This window comes from Ambystoma mexicanum, chromosome 2p (genome assembly GCF_040938575.1).
Source record: "Ambystoma mexicanum isolate Mex_15411 chromosome 2p, UKY_AmexF1_1, whole genome shotgun sequence".
Lineage (NCBI taxonomy): Eukaryota > Metazoa > Chordata > Amphibia > Caudata > Ambystomatidae > Ambystoma > Ambystoma mexicanum.
This window is the reverse complement of record NC_090923.1, coordinates 563,561,964-563,574,519: the sequence shown is the minus strand read 5'-3', so window position 1 is coordinate 563,574,519 and position 12,556 is coordinate 563,561,964. Positions and strand designations below refer to the sequence as shown.

General features: G+C 45.6%; 1 protein-coding gene across 1 annotated transcript in view; it reads left to right on the top strand.

Moving 5' to 3' along the window:
* Positions 1–11,278, top strand: part of TMEM115 (transmembrane protein 115) — an 81,042-nt gene extending 69,764 nt beyond the window's left edge. The window contains exon 2 of the mRNA XM_069644056.1: positions 10,475–11,278. Coding sequence (XP_069500157.1) covers positions 10,475–10,664 — 190 coding nt within the window. The 3' untranslated portion in view covers positions 10,665–11,278. The remainder of the gene's footprint in view (positions 1–10,474) is intronic.
* Positions 11,279–12,556: the final 1,278 nt, after the last annotated feature.

Sequence of the window (12,556 nt, the reverse complement as noted above, 5' to 3'; positions counted from 1 at the left end):
GTTGTTAGATGCCGCAGAGACACAGCCTTGAATGTGGACTCTCTTCTTGGTGAGGACAGAGTCAGTATTGCCTTTTGGAGCAGGCGACAGGCAAGTTTGTCAGGATGAATAAGAAGCCCTCCATTTCCTCTCAGCTGCCCTACACTTAAGTTTAAGTGTAACTAGGTCAGAGCCATACCAGGAATTGCACTTGGCTTTGGACTTCAAATGGAGCCTCATCGCAGGGCCAGGAGTATAAGAAATAAGAGTATAGCAGAGACAGGGCTGTGTCAGGATGTGAGTCAACCATAGGTGATGGAGGGGGTGGGGGGGAGAAGGTGGCGGCGAAAGCCTCAACTGACGTACGATTCATGGGCCGGATGTCCGTGAAGATGGGTGGCAGTGTTGGGGTAGGCATGGCCTGGGGGGAATAGGGGGAGAGATGAGAGGAGGGAATGATTGCTCCAGGAGAGGAGTGGTTAGAAGGATGGTGAGGGGCAGGTCCGAGGAGATCAAGACATTGAGTGTGCCCTGCAGAGTGAGTCGGGCCAGAGGGGAGGATGGACAGAGAAAGGGAGGTCGCAGAGGTTGCGTTAGAGTAAAGAGGAGGGGCAAGGAGAGTCGAGATGGATATTCAGGTCACCACGGGGGAGAAGTTGAGTGGTAGAGGCAAGGAGGGAGGAGCAGAGGTCCGCCCACTCAGAGAGAAATTAGGTGATTTGACCAGGACGGCGGTAGATAGCAGCCATGGTACAAGAATGGCTAGGAGAGAGCGAGCCTACAGACCAGGCATTCAAAAGAAGAGTAGGACTGAGTGGGAGTGATAGAGGCAGGAATCCACTCAGTAAAGATCAGGGCTACCCCCCCCCACCAAACCACCCCCGGACCAGGAGGATCTGGTTGCGGAGAGGATTTTGTAGCCATCAGGGAGGAGAGTGTCACAGCTTGTGACACAGCTGGCCGTGAACCATGTCTCAGTAAGACCAAGGACATCAAGATCTAGTTCAAGGTTGTGGCAGATGACAGAGGAGTGTTTGACAGCAGAGCGAGAGTTGAGAGTGGCAAGATGAAGGTTTCCAGCCTTAAAGACCTTCCGGGGAGGGGTACAGATCAGAGGTATGCCCTAGGTGGGGCACAGGAGGAGAGAGAGGGCAAGGTAGCCAAGGGGTGAGAGAGAAGGGGACAGCAGCAGATGAGGAATTGATGAGGCGAGAGAAGCGCCTGTCAAAGAGGAGATTGGCCCGAGGGCCTTGGACCATGACAGTGCCATTAAGGTAGACATTAATGATGACTTTAGAGGAGTCGAAAAAGCCATGAGAACTTCCCAGCGAGTGCCACCATTAATGGGAGAGGAGGAAATGGGGCAAAGCACAGAGATCATATGAAGAGTCCATAGATCTGGCGAAGGAACGACAAAGAAGATGTCAGTGAGGGTCTGTCTGGAGGAAGTGTTGAAGTAGGTGTCGGCGATGGGAAGACAAGGGTTTGAGGACAGGATATCCTTTTTGAACTTCTTCCTGCCAAACTTAGTGAGAAAGGAAGGATAGTCAATGGAAAAGCAGTTGGAAAAGACAGGAGAAACAGAAAGGGTCATGGAAGTGGAAGCGAGGAAAGGAGGGAGAAGCGGGGGTGGGGGGTAAGGCATCTAGGTGTGGAACAAAAGAGACTGGTGAGGTCACTGGGCCGACAGAGAAGCAACAGTTTACAAGCAAAGTACAGAGAAATTCGCAATGGCCAGCAAAATTTGAACTTTCACCAAAAAGCAAAAACGGCAACATTTGACTTTTCGGCAAAAAAAGCATTTTGTATTGAATTTTTAATTCTTCATTCACTTTGTCTCTTTACTGTTTTACATTACTGTCAGCATAGCACTATTTTTAACTCTTAACTTTTAGAACTTCATTTTCTGGGCGGATTATTAGTTTTATATATATATATGATTGGTGGTTCCATAGAGTCTGTTAAACTCATCCATCCCACTGTTCAGGGGTTTGAGCTTTGCAAGCGGAGAGAAAGCTTTTTCTTGATATTAGTAAGTTTAACAATACAAACATACCTGAAATATCATAACAAGAATTTTAATGTATCACGTGGAAGGAGCAGAAGGTAAACCGAATGCACAATACTTTCATGTCTATACAGTTCATGTTTTGCCATTCGTCATTGTAACTGCGCAATAGGAAGGATCATCTTTATGTATCGGGCTACCTCAATGCCTTGTCAGTGTTCTACCATTCATTAGTATGAATCTTAATTTTGTCATTCATTTTTAAGAAAAAGGTTCAAGGTGGTCTAAAGTCGTTCAACTGATCCAATGAATCCCTGTCCTATGCCACACCAAACAAATGTCCTGCACTTTCCTTCTTGCGTTGCATTTAAAAATGATGGAGATCCTGTTCCACCGCCGCCCATATATGACGAAAGCCAAATGGTAAACAGCCGGGAACTTTCCTTCTTCCAGGTCATGGCATTGTTATGCTTTGCCAGAACCAAGTAAAAAAGCAAATGGGTTTAACGCTGCATATGCTTTTTGACCAATAGTAAACCCAGGAGACCCAAATTAATGATAGGTTGTAACCGCCAGGTTAAGAAGCTCATCAGCCAATATACTACTTATTCCTAAAATGGCCGTCCTGTGGCACGTCCACCACATACATAGAAAATGTGCCTCCAGGCTGTCACCATTGCAGGCGGACAGCGTGCATATACATATTTGACCGTATTCTTGTTGCTCTCAACAGCGACGCAAGAAATCCAGATCATAAAGTTGTGTTACTCTGACTAATCATTTAGAGCATTAGAAATTGCACATGAAAACAGCCCTGAAGATTTTATTTCGAAACACCGTGTCTGCTGAATACATGTGCTACTAGAATTTGTTTGTCTAGCAAAAAAGTCCTAATTAGACATATGAAATATATGGTTGAATATATGTAAAAGTGCTGAATACATGTGTCTCTAATAATTCTGTTTGGCTTTAAAATAAAATCCTGTTTAGACTTGTTACAAGTAAAATATGACCTCATGCAATAGATGTTAGAACATAAGTGCTTTATCTTAATCTTTGAAAATGAAGGCTGAACAAAAGTGTATACTTTAAACCCTTGTCCAAGGTAACCCCAAATCAACCAATTTGTTTGCTGAAAAAACCTATTTCCAAAACATCAAGACATTAATAAGCTATTTGACTCCATTGATTGCTTAACTAGGTGCGAAGAGAGGTTATGCAGTTCTATAGGCATACGTGGAATTTAACAACATATGAATCACTTACATGCATTTGAATGTCCTCGACATAGTGTGAAATCCAGTGTTTTACCCCAATTACTCTTGACTCCATCTTTGCCAATGCTTTACGGAAACCTCAGTCAGTGGTTCCTTAGAACGTTAAAGAGGAGAGCGGGCAGCCCTTTCTGGTGCCATGCATCGCCTTCCAATAATCTGTTTTCCTGTTTGACCACCACATCGCAGCAGGTTATTCAGCTAAAGTTCCTCCACCTCAGGAAATGTGTGCCTCCCTAGTCCAAACCAAACCAGGGTTACCTCATTTCCAGTGTACCATGTTAAAATATGTGTATGCATCATGGCTCATCATTGCTCCCTTATTGCCAGACTACCCGACCACATCCAGTTAGAGGAACATTCTCCTCGAACTTGTTTTTTTAAGGACTAAAACTTGCCAACTGACATGTTTTGAAATAACCAGTTCCAATCTACATGCTAATATTTAATATACAATTTGTATGTCGACATTTAAAGAGGAATTCAAATGATACAAAACAGTCCTATCCTTACCTGGTTTCATTATATATATATATATATATTTCTGAGGCTTGTGGAATCTGCTTAGATCACATGCTGTGCATAGGCCGACATCTAGTGGAAGCTGCGGAGTATTACAGTTTGTTTTTCGAAACTCGAAAATGGGCGTCGACACAGGCGTGCCAGTAATACTATCCCTAGTGTGACGTCCACTGTACCCAAGATCCCTCACGCGTCTGGGATCCTCAGATTGTTTTTTTCCGCCATACTGGTCGGAAGCATCTTGCGGAGTCCCCTGGCCTTAGCCATACTTTTGCTAATTATAGAAGTTTAAAATTATTTACTGACATCCTTCCCCACCCCAACGTCGACCCTCGACACTCGACGACGGCTGGAGAAGACATCGACCGTCGGCTGCTGCACGACGGATCTGGGCCTCGGAAGGCCGCTGGCCTCGGCCCGGGCCTAGTAGGCCACTGGCCTCGGCCCTGCAAGTAGGGAGAGTGGGGGGTGGTACATACTCTTCACTCTTGGTATATAGGTACACCTTATATATTTCCTACACTTACCAGCCCGCTGCCTCAAGGTGCGTATGGAGGCAACCTTGGATATGAAAGATGCTTATTTTCATATTTCCATGCTCCCAGCGCACAGAAAATACTTGCGCTTCAAAGTGGACAGTCGCCACTACCAATTCAAGGTACTGCCCTTCGGGATAGCTTCAGCACCAAGGGTATTCACCAAGGTACTGGCGGTGGCAGCTGCACACCTACGCAGGGAGGCAATCCCAGTGTACCCTTATCTGGACGACTGGCTCATAACGGGGGAAACCCCAGGAATTTGCAGGTCAAACATTCAGAGGACTATCGACCTCCTCCACGAATTAGGCTTCTCTATCAACGAGAAGAAGTCAAGTCTGGTGCCAAGCACCTCAAAACAGTTCCTAGGAGCAATCCTAGATACTCAAAAAGGGTTGACCTTCCCTTCGGAAGAGAGAATTCGGAATATACTACTGCAAATTCCACATTATCAGTCAGGTCAACAAATAACGGTACGCAAAGCAATGCGGTTACTGGGCATGATGGCGTCATGCATTTACCTGGTCCCCCACGCGCGTCTGCGCATGCGTCCCATGCAGGAATGGTTGGCGAAACAGTGGTCTCAGGCAAGTGGTCAGTGGGACGATCTAGTGGTCGTTTCGCCAACACTCGTACAGAGCTTACACTGGTGGACAAGAGAGAATCTCGCAAGGGGAAAACCCTTTTACGATCCCGAAGTACAGGCAGTGGTGACTACAGATGCATGCCTGACTGGGTGGGGAGCTCACCATCTCCACCACACAGCTCAGGGTCTCTGGTCTCACTCAGTAGCCAAGAACCACATCAACCTGCTAGAGCTTCTGGCAGTATTCCGAGCGCTTCGGGCGTTCGAGCCCCATCTGCTAAACTTGTCGGTGCAGATCCGGACGGACAGCACGACAGCCATGTTCTATCTGAACAAACAAGGAGGGACTCGTTCGCCAAATCTGTCCAAGCTTGCCCAGAAAATCTGGATATGGGCACTCAGACGGAACATCTTCCTGTCATCACAACATGTTCCAGGGGAGCTCAATTCCCTAGCGGATGCCCCAAGCAGAGACTCCCTCCCAGAAGAACACGAATGGGTCCTTCACAGAGATATCGTAGAAGATCTCTTCTCTCAGTGGGGTGTCCCCACTATAGACCTATTCGCCACAAGCGAAAACAAACAATGCCCAGGATTTGCATCCAGGTTCCCCCAGCCAGACTCCCAAGGGAACGCCCTGTGGATGAACTGGTCAGGGATGTTTGCGTACGCTTTTCCACCAACTCCTCTCATCAGGAAGGTGGTGTACAAGATGAACAAGGAATCGATGACGCTCATCCTAGTTGCTCCCATGTGGGCGAGACAACCATGGTTTCCACACCTACGCAGGATGGCGGTGTGCGAGCCCATCAAACTCCCAGCCTGGTACAACCTACTGTCCCAGCAACAAGGTCAAACAGTGCACCAGGAACCCAACTCAATGAACCTGGCAGCATGGCTCCTGAGGTCATAGAGTTTGGGCATCTCAATTTACCACAGAGGTGTATGGACATCCTAAAAGAATCCAGGAAACCAAACACAAGGCACTGTTACTTTGACAAGTGGAAGAGATTCGTTATTTGGTGCCAGAATAAACAAATCAACCCAGTTGATTGCACTCCTTCCAACGTTGTAACATACATGCTCCACCTGCTGGACGCAGGTTTGGTTTTTAACTCTCTGAAAGTACACCTGGCAGCCCTCTCGGCTTACACCACATCCCATAACAAAGTATCGTGGTGGAAAGTACCAGTAGTTAAAGCCTTCATGGAAGGAGTAAAGAGACTTCACCCTCCTATTTCGAACCCACCGCCAGGATGGGACATCAATGTGGTGCTAGCTAAGCTAATGGGCCCCCCCTTCGAACCCATGCATAAAAGTAGTCTCAAACACCTGACTTATAAAACGGCCTTCTTAGTAGCCATTACCTCTATAAGAAGGGTCAGTGAAATTCAGGCTCTGTCAGTGCAGGATCCTTTCTTTACTATCCACAAAGACAAACTGGTTTTACGCACACACCCTAGGTTCTCACCTAAATTTATATCTAAATTCCATGTAAACCAGTCCATCGAGCTTCCGGCTTTCTTCCAGAACCCGCAAAGCTCAGCTGAGGTGAAACTACACACCCTTGATGTGCGTAGGGCGGTCCTCTACTATGTAAATAAAACCAGACCGCTAAGGAAAACAGATCAACTGTTTGTCTCCGTAGCTACAGGCAGAGAGGGGGATCGCGTCTCTAAAGGCGCGATCTCGAAGTGGATTATCAACTGTATACAGCTGTGTTACTCTCTTTCTGAAAAAAACTCTGCCTTTTACGCCAAGGGCCCATTCTACTAGAGGCATTGGGGCCACTCTGGCTTTCATTGCAAATGTTCCCCTCGACACCATTTGCAAAGCAGCTACTTGGAGCTCTATTCACACTTTTACTCAGCATTACTGCATTGACACTCATTCCAAGACAGATACACAAGTGGGACAAGCGGTTCTAAGACACCTGTTTGCTCATGACCCTTCTCACATCCCACCTTCTTCGGGTACTGCTCGCTAATCTATGCACAGCATGTGATCTAAGCAGATTCCACAAGCCTCAGAAGGGATACATTACTCACCGTAATCGTATTTCTGATGCTTGTATCTGCTTAGATTCACATGCGACCCACCCTTCCTCCCCTCCGAGAGAAGGTGCATGATTGCTTGTAGTCTTACCTTTCTGTCTATCTGCTTGGATTATCTGTACTCGCGCTACTCCTCATGCTTCCTCATGTCAGAAAAAATACAATCTGAGGATCCCAGACGCGTGAGGGATCTTGGGTACAGTGGACGTCACACTAGGGATAGTATTACTGGCACGCCTGTGTCGACGCCCATTTTCGAGTTTCGAAAAACAAACTGTAATACTCCGCAGCTTCCACTAGATGTCGGCCTATGCACAGCATGTGAATCTAAGCAGATACAAGCATCAGAAATACGATTACGGTGAGTAATGTATCCCATATATATATATCATGATCAAGCGCTTAGTGTAGCGCGAAACGCGTTGTGTTGTAGGTCGTGCACCACAGCGTCCTGCCTCTGTTTGTCTGTTGCTGTTTTCTTTGCATTTTACTCTATTATTAAAATATCTATTTCCATTGATTGGAGTATATTTTTGGCCTGCGGAAGTGCGGTTCTTCTTTCCTCCTTTTTTCGATATATTTATACATTATTTTCCTGTGTGTGTGTGGGGGAAGTGAACCCATCATCAAAGCTTCGTTTACAACTTGCTGCAGAATAGCATCCATTTCCCTTCGTTGTTTCTATACAAACAAAAACTGAAAAAGCTGTTAAATGGCTGCAGATACGGTGTAGCAATAGGGACAGCAAGAACATCCATTTGTTTAAGGTAAAAATGGCCTTTGTCGAGAACCCAGCTCTGTAAACATTCCATTACAGGGTCCAAGTGCTAATGTATATTTTTATATTGATTGTATGTGGAAAATATGCTGCCATGCACGAAGGCCCCTTTTCGTCTTTTTCACTGTTCACTAGCCAAGCTAGGAGCTGATCTGATTTGCGACCTTAATTATACGGTCTGGCGATATAAGCAGCTTAGTCAAACTGTCCCAACCTGTCATACGTCCCCAGAAATTGCACATGCACCTTTTTTTGTTCATTCATATGTTCATATGTTTTAGGTAAAAGGCCAATTCAATTCATACACCTGGACACAAGTCCTCCCAACCACCGCACTCTAAATACTTTCTTAGAATCTCCAAACTTTCTGAGAAAAATGCAGTGTCTGCATTACTGGGTGCATAAACACACAGCTAGTTTAATTCCAGTAAGGGCACCAACCCCTTCCACATATCTGTCCTCCTGGCCAGTCAGTGCAGTAGTAACTTATTATGGGATCCCATCAAGTAACCAATTAAGCAACCCACAGACTAAGCATAGTATGTTTTCATCCACAATGTCAGATCACGATGAGTAGTGCCTGTCATGTAAAAGATATATTTCAACAGTGAAACAAGTCCCTCCCTCGCCCAAGCCTCCAACTCATCATGGAACCACCTGTCCCCAACCAATGCAACTATAGACCTTTGCAAAATGATTGACAATGTAGAATTCTTTAGGATATAGCACTCCATTTCTCCCAAATCTAACCTCTGTTAGCAAACCTCTGAACATGGAGAAATCAATTAAATAGCGTACTTTGTGACCCAGGAGCCACCCAGTTTTGTTCACCCTGCAGCTAAGGGGGGAGATTGACCCAGCAGCCAAACAAAGCTACGTCTCAGCCCCCCAGTTATTTGCAGAAACAAGAGGGTAGCCTAACATACCAGAGGGTAAGACTGCGCCCATCTAACTCTCCAAGTCCAGCTGAATTACACCCTAAAACACAGTATATTTTCATTACACTTTTAAGACCTAGATTTCTTAAATGTGAAAAGGGTAATCATTAAAAGTAAACCTATATTCTCCAGATAGTAATCGCATCAAATTACATTTGGGCACTGTTCCAGACTAACTATGTGCATGACTTTTCCATTCCCTACAAAGAATAATGTGTGAACTGTCATCATAGTCCACTCGACAGCAGCTACCAACCAAACCGAAGCAACATCACTGTACCTGCTGACCGCTCCATCAATGGAGCGAGCAGTCTTCTGTCCTAGGTGGACGCCATGATACTAACTCAATTTCTGCTCTCCACAATGGACTACCCACAGGCCTGCAACCCGTCAGCCAGGCCCGTACCTCCACTCTCCAGTAGGCGCCACCAAAACAGGGCCTATTTGCCTGCTCCCCTAGCACAAGGGGCACCAGCCATGCCCACGGCCCTTCTCACCCCTGTGACTTCATGTCAGTTACAGCAATCCAGGTTAGCCACTCTTCTTGGCTTTGCGGGACGACTCCTACCGCAGAGCCCTCAACAACAGTTTGTTCCAGTCCTTTCATCACAGCTCGAAATGCACTACAGTGTGCAGTGTCAGTCCATCGTTTCTCACCTTCAGAACACCAGTCCCTCATTTGGTCACATAAAAGCTGCCTCAGTGGCCATTCTTTGTTTGTGCCATTCAGCACTAGCTCCGTGTCGGCTGTACTGCACACCTCTTAATACTCCGGTTGGTCACCCACTGAAGGACTTAAAAGCCTTTCAGACCCCGTATTTAGGAGGATTATGAATCAGAATAATTGGTGCCAGGGAGCCCCAACAGATCCAGCACCGCACCATTTGCCACTTCTGTGTTTTGCCGTTATTTTTTTATTCTACATTGGATGCACATTTAGAGGGATATTAATGCTGTCTAAAGCAATGTTGTTAACTCATTATTGGTTAAGGCATATTTTGCAACTGGAAATCTACTCTAGAAGATTGAGCAGCTTGAGAAATGTTCTGCTGCAAAAGGCAGTAATATCAAGATGCGCCTTAGCTGCAGCTTTGTGGCTAGGAAATATGAAAGTGTCATTAAATGTATCCAACTGAAAAACACCAGTTGTCTCTAAACCTTGTCAATAGGCCTATTTGTATGAAGTGTATGTATGCATTCTTCCCTAGTAGTTTTTATTTTTAATTAGAGATGTCGATTTAACATTGTCCTCGTTTTATGATCTGACTAATTGAGATCCTGTGGCACATGTTTCTCCTGGGGATATTTGTCACTGTGGCTCATTTATTTTTGCTGAGGCAGTTCTAAAGAAAGTGTCAGGTTTGTACAACATGAGGAGGCAGCTGTGCTGTCTAATGGATTTCCCTGCAAGATCTGTGCCCCATGTCTATTCACGACCTGAAACGTCGATGTAGAATGGTCCTGCTGTCTAAGTACTGATCTGCCAAGATCAGTCTGGCTTGCCAGGCCCAATTTGCTGATTAGATGCCATTTGGAGGGTGTCCTTGTTAAGTCCCAAGCTTGTAGTAATACAGAGCATGTATGATATTTGACGGTCCAAATCCAGAGCGGCTCAATGAAACATAACTTGAATTTAGGTAAACCTCATGTATGAAGAGGACCTGATGAGTACAATACAACTAATGAATCGTTGTAGTGCTGGTTTCCTAGCAGCTGACTCTGGTCCAAGTGCTCGATTTTACTAGAAGTATTTGAACCCTACTGTGAATATTAACCACTCCATGTCTTTTCCCCCCTAGACAAATTGCCCTGAAGGCATTAAATGAGCGACTGCAGCGTGTCGATGACCAATCTTCGTGGCCTAACATGGAAGATGAGGAGGAGGAAGGTGGCAGCAGCAAGCCCACAAACCCTATGCTGCCTGAAAAGGATGTGAGCGGCCAGGAGTCTAGCCTGATCTCTTTCCATGATGCCCCTTCGCTGGTGTAACTCTCTAGAGAGCTTGCTCCCCCAGTGCCTCCCGATCCCTCCCTGAACTTTGTATCTCATTCTCAATGTCTGGGAGCTGCTATTGGAAGACAGACAAATGAATCAATCACTCAGTTGTTCTGTACTTTAATAAAGAAAGGGAAAAGACCCTCTTTCCGCACTGTTTGTGCGCACCCTTCTGTTCCGCTGCCAACTTTGAGTGAAAAAACAGGCTGCTGTACTTGCCTTTTGTGAGTGGGATCTGTGGATGAAGGGGCTCAGCGCTTACCAGTTTCTTCGCTTCATGGTTGAGTTTGAAAGGCAGCCCGAGCTTACCCAGTTGCAACTGAGATGTCATCTTTTTTTAACCTACATTTCACTTTTATTTGCAGCTGTGGCAAAAGTATTCTCTGGTAATTTAGAACGTAATCATTCTACTCTATATGGACTTGTCTCCTGAGGAATGTTATACTTGTTCCCCTTTTCGCTCTGAATACCCTGTTGACTGATGGATTTCCTGTTCATGCATTTTCTATATTTTGATGTCCTTTTTTGATTACTTCAGACACAATTGTTTTGTCATACTTAATGGCTGTGCATCTTTATTAGAGTGCTTGCGAGTATCTACTCTCCAATAGACTGTGGGTGGCTTCTTTGCGACTGACTTGTAACCTGAATGCTTTGTGATTGCCTTGGACTACTGTGTGGTAATTGCTTTCATGGGTTCTGTGACACTGGCCATATGTAGTGCCTATGAATACTTGACTGGTCACTCAGACTGGGAGCTTTGTCCTGTTTATGCTTGGGTCACTCTGCATCTGCAAAGTCCAATAAGTGGCCACTGTGTGGCTTAATTAGTGTATGTGTCAGACTGCTCTGAGTTGCTCATTATGTAGGTTTGACTGTTGTGCGTTTCTCTGTGCTTGTGCTGTGAACTACTGTACCAGGTAGCTGCTATGTTGACAACTGTGTGAAGTGCTAGTTGTAGGAGTGTGGTGTGCTTTGTGACGGTCTGGTAGCATCTTTTTGTAAGTGGTACGTGTTGCTGTTAAAACTATAGGCAATCATTTAACTTGCACTACCCATAGGCAATGTGTTGTTAGAATTTGTAATGGTAAAGCAGTACAAGTCGAAGTCCATAGTGTCCTCTTTACAACAAGGAAGGGAAATTAAACCCTCAAGACTAACTTTCAGTTGGGATGGCAGCAAGTGAAGTTTGGCATTAACTTATTTATTCCCTCCGCCCCCTTGATTATATGGAGATCATTCTCAGAACCTGACCGACTTGCGCCACCCTAGGACTGATAAAATGTGTTTGATTTTTTGCAGCGTACCACAAACCTAGCACAGCATAGAGTGTGGTCTTATCATTTGATCAGAGCCCCAACAAAATTTAAGCAATAATAGTAAAAACTGTCTGTTGTACCAGATGGTAATGGCCAGGCCTTTGAAAGTGTCGTCGTGCAGTTGTGCAGTTGCCATCTGGTACAGCCTGCCAAGTTGGATGGTATTGCTGTAAGTCGTTGTCCCCCCCCCCCACGCCAGACGGCAACTGGCTGGCCATAACATCTGTTTTCTTTTAAAAGAAACGCTGCCATGTCTTACTAATCATGAAAGCAAAATCGAACCCATTTCTATATGGGCACCATCGACAAAGGAAATGGAGCTTAAAGCAAGAGCCACTTTTCTCTTCATGGCGCCCCAGGCAGATGTTAGCTACGGGACGCGATCAAGGTGGTAGAGAGGGTAAGAAAGGTAGGGGGAAGTTTGTCAAAAATGTACGCAGTGAGAGGGGCAACGAGACTGCTTGGAGCACAAATCTGCACTGGCATTATGTGGCCGGTGTTCTGAGCAGTCATTGCTGGCGCGCTAGCCACAATGCTAATTTGAAAAACTATATAATTCTGGCCTTC